The sequence below is a fragment of the Tetrao urogallus genome (genome assembly GCF_951394365.1).
Source record: "Tetrao urogallus genome assembly, chromosome: Z".
Lineage (NCBI taxonomy): Eukaryota > Metazoa > Chordata > Aves > Galliformes > Phasianidae > Tetrao > Tetrao urogallus.
The window spans coordinates 18117778-18122000 of record NC_136816.1 but is presented as its reverse complement, the minus strand read 5'-3'; the positions used below and the strand labels follow the sequence as shown (position 1 = coordinate 18122000).

The following is a 4223-nucleotide window of genomic DNA, read 5'->3' as shown; positions in this document are numbered from 1 at the left end:
TTGACCATGAAAACAATGTAAGGAGATGTGATCAGAGGCAGATAACTAAATTTAAATAGGATGAATATATCACACTGTGACATAAACTGGGAGTATGCTCTGCTTTTTTCGCTGTGGTCAGTCAGGGACAGATGTTTTCCCCTGACAGTTCTCTACAACTTTCTACTTACAAGTATATTGGCACAGGCCTACTTATCATTCCTATACACTAAAACCAAGATAACCCACTGCAAGTATGAGAGAAACTTACAGATAAAGGCCGAAAAACTTCATACTGCTCCCCCATAAGACACAACTTATGCAAAGAGCCAACAAATCACCAAAAAAATGCACCCTGAAGGATTGCAGCCAGGCTGCAGTCACATTTCCAGATGAACATTGCTGGAGAACTCAGGAGTCTCAGGATGATGTTAACTTTCATGCAGTATTTTTAGCTCTCTAAAAGCTGTGGGTTGGGCAGGAAAATTTCACCGTCGCAGGGCACAGACTGCCCTTCATGCAACACAACACAGAGGGAAAGCTTCCCTGTTCTGGGAGCAGAGTTATCAGTGCAGATCTGATGTTATGCAGGGAACTCAAATATGGAAACCTAACTTTTGACACTAAATTGGTAGCTTACTTTTTGAAGTGAATATATAACAATGTATTTGAAAACATAAAAACAAACAAGAACCATGATCTTATGTATCACTTTTTTTTACTGAACAGTTTCTTTCTTATTCAACAATAGAATCAGGAAGAACAATTTACACATGACAAATATATATCTAATTATTTGATGAAGAGTTCAATAAAGAGAAGACAAATAAATGCTTTCATAAAATTTTTGTAGCAACACAGAAATAGGCATAAAAATGAATATGAAAATTTGCTTAAATTTTGCACTTCTCCTTGTGAAAATCTGGCCTTTCAGATTTACAAAAAATGCAGAAATTTCTCACATATCTACAAAGTTATTCTACATCAGTTAAACAGAAGGCACTAAGTACAAACTGTTGCATATATGAACATAACCTTTATACTAGACTATTTATCTTGAACTAATAAATATTTAGTATGTAGTAATATATGACATTTCATCCTGAAACTTAAAATAATTCTAACAAAAGAGGATTTAAAAAATATTAGGAGTTCTGCTGCAAATAAGTCTCTTTGAAATTCAGAGTAAAAACAAAAAACCACTGGCACAGGCTCAGACATATCCCCAGCTTCGCATATCTACTTATCTTACTGATTTCTACAACCCTGAGTTCATTACATTAACATTAGAATTTAATCTAAACAATTAACAATCTTGACAGCCGTATTATATTTTCATTTCACAGCAGTGATTCTGTATAGAGACATTCAGCAAGATTCTGTTTTCTATCCAAAACTTGCTCCTCTGCTTCTGAGTTGCTTTATTTTTTCATAGCTAAATCACCACCATTTTTGTATTTCTCAGCAAAATAATCAGAGTCAAAACTTACAGACATATCTGGAGGACTCACATAAACATTCCTATTCTTCACTGTAACTTTATGAATTCTTTGTTTTACTCCTTTTGACTGCCACCGTGGTGTTGGTGATGGCTCCAAAGGGTTTATTCCTTGATATAATCCTTCTCCTGTTTCCAGTGTGATTGTATACTTATGCCAAGGACAGATAATACACGTCTGACCATCAATGTCCTTCAAAAACAAAGAAGAAAAGGAAAAGCAAGTCATCAGCTTCTAATTCTTTTCCTTGTAGAAATTCCCATCTTAAGCATATCTGGTGATTCAGCTGCAAAGCTTTCTACTCTGGTAGAATACAAATTTTTACTCCTAAGAGTACCTTATCCAGCAGTAAGCAACTGAACCAGTGATCCATTTGGTGCTGGAGCCCACTGCTCAACTTGGTGAATAACACCAAGTTTTAATTACACTTTTTGTAATACAGTAACTAATCATAATATTCTATCATCATGGAATGTATCCACACAACAATAAGAATCAGATTTTCACTCCTCATCTCAACATTTCAGTCTGCTGAGACAAATAAACATGAAAAAAGCACGACAGGAAGCATTATTTTTACCTATAAACCCATTTCTTATGTTTTGTTTTGACAAAATTATTTGAAGAAATTGCACCAGAGATTCCAAAAGTCTCTATGCACATAAACTTTTTTTATTTTGCTTACATACCTCTATTTCTCCAAGATGTAAAGGGCCACCTTCATCTGAAACATAGTAGAATATTATATTAATTTATGCAGCAAACTATATGCTTAATTGTTAAAATACTGATGTTGTGTATGCAAATTTCTTACGGTAACAGCGTGAGTCCAGAGCATAAAATCTCCCTTCATGGTAGAAAACAACAACTTCTCTGCCATTGACTTTGGCTGTTATTCTTTGGGACTTTTTTATATCATCTTCTTTTCCAACTAATACAAGATCATCTGGCTCCGTTTCAGCTGTTCCTTTGCTTGGGCTGTGCAAAACCATGTCCTTAAAACACACACAGACACACACAGAAAAGAAACAAACAAACAAACACAAAAAACGACCTCATAAAACAGTTCTTGTTTGGATTTCTACATGGAAAATGTGTGCCCCTGTTCCAGGGAAAAGCACAGCTCACTTAGCACATATGATGAACACGGCAGAGGCTTTAGTACAATATTAGTACAATATTATCAGTATGCACATAAAGCAAAGCCCAGGAGTCTGGTGATAACGTTCACTAACAGAAGTGGAACTGGAAATACCAACAGCTGCAAACCTGATACCTGAGGCTGAGATAAAATTAATTCCAAGTCGAGCCTATTCAGTCTGCATTTTAATAAATCCACTGATACAAAATATAAAGCACTAAACTATTTAGCAATGCAAAGGATAAATGATGCTGGGGGACTTAACAGAGTACTATGGATAGAAATACAAGCCTATAGAAGCTGATAATAAAGGAAAAACATCATATAATAAAGGAAATAAATCTTTGTTTGGGAAGATGTACTAATCCTGGGCTTTTAGCAGCTGTGTTCTGCCTTTGCCTTCATCCCTTTATATATTTCAAACATCAGAAAGCCTCTCTTAGCAGAGGATATATGCATGCCTCCCCTTTCGCCATGAAGCCTATCCTCCTACTAATTTCACTTACAATTAGCTGCTGTGTTGCAAAGTCCTAGTGCAACCCTGATACCCTCACTTCCTCAGAAGATGGGCAAAAAAAAAGTCTTTGTGCATGTTGAGAACAAAGAGGAACCACATACCCGTGGAATCCAGTTGCAAAGAGGGTTAAGAGCTACAAAGAGCAGTGCCACTTATCCGCCACACAGCAAGTCACACAGTACCTTAGATCCCCACCAGATCAAAACAGAGATGAGAAAGCAGGTGAAGAAATGAACGCTCAGAATAATGAGGTCCAACATTGGCTCTCTTCAGTGCTCCTATGACAACTAGTGCTGCTTTGTTCACACGTGTGACAGCATTTATCAAAGCGCTTCCTCACATAAAGCCATCAGCTGTGGCTCTGGCCCCTGTAGCACACAGGGACAGGCTGTACAGAGGCTCAGCATGGCCGAAGCGAGCTCTGACACGGCTGATAAGCAGTAGGGCCGAGCTGCTCTGCCCTGATAACAGGAGATCGGAGTGCAGAGTTCCTCTCGCTGCTTTTCTCCCTGTAAGCAGCACTTTTCCTGTGGGACAAACCACACGAACCCCTGCCTAAAGTCACGTATTGCCTGCTGTGCTCACCCTGCTGGGGCAGCTCTGCTTCCCACCAGCCGCTGTGCTGGGAGACCGGTGGGCTGCCTACAGCTCCTAGCAGGCACCCAGCCCGGCACTGGGACTTTGGGAGTGTTGTGCTGCTTCTGTTAGTGGCCTCTGTGAGATCCTTGTCTCTGGCTGTGAGAGAAAAATCTCTGTCTAAAAAAATGGTTACTCTCCATACATCCTATCTTTCCCAGAAAAGGCTCTGAATTCACCTTCTGGGATAGACCATCCTGCAGGAGCTGCCTTCAGGGTGCCCTCAGGGTGCAGAAATGGGGGTACAGAACAGCTCAGGTCACTGCACAGTGTAGGCTCACCAAAGACTTCTTGATATTCATCTCTTTTTCCCACCCCTGTTTATACTTGCTTTTCATTTCCCTTCAGCCATTACTCCTGTAATCAGAAAGAAATCCCAGACACCCTTCTACTGGTGTGTCACTGCCTGCCAAACAGGACTTTTTTAGCTCTTGGTCTGCTGCAATGTGCA

General features: G+C 39.4%; 1 protein-coding gene across 1 annotated transcript; it reads right to left on the bottom strand.

The window, feature by feature from the left end:
- Positions 1 to 1400: 1400 nt before the first annotated feature.
- On the bottom strand, positions 1401 to 3396 carry RFESD (Rieske Fe-S domain containing; the record flags this gene model as incomplete). Its single annotated transcript, XM_079548959.1, has 4 exons — positions 1401 to 1670; positions 2168 to 2202; positions 2293 to 2473; positions 3319 to 3396. 4 exons carry the CDS (start codon positions 3394 to 3396, stop codon positions 1401 to 1403), a joined length of 564 nt encoding a protein of 187 aa, XP_079405085.1.
- Between the last annotated feature and the right edge of the window lie 827 nt (positions 3397 to 4223).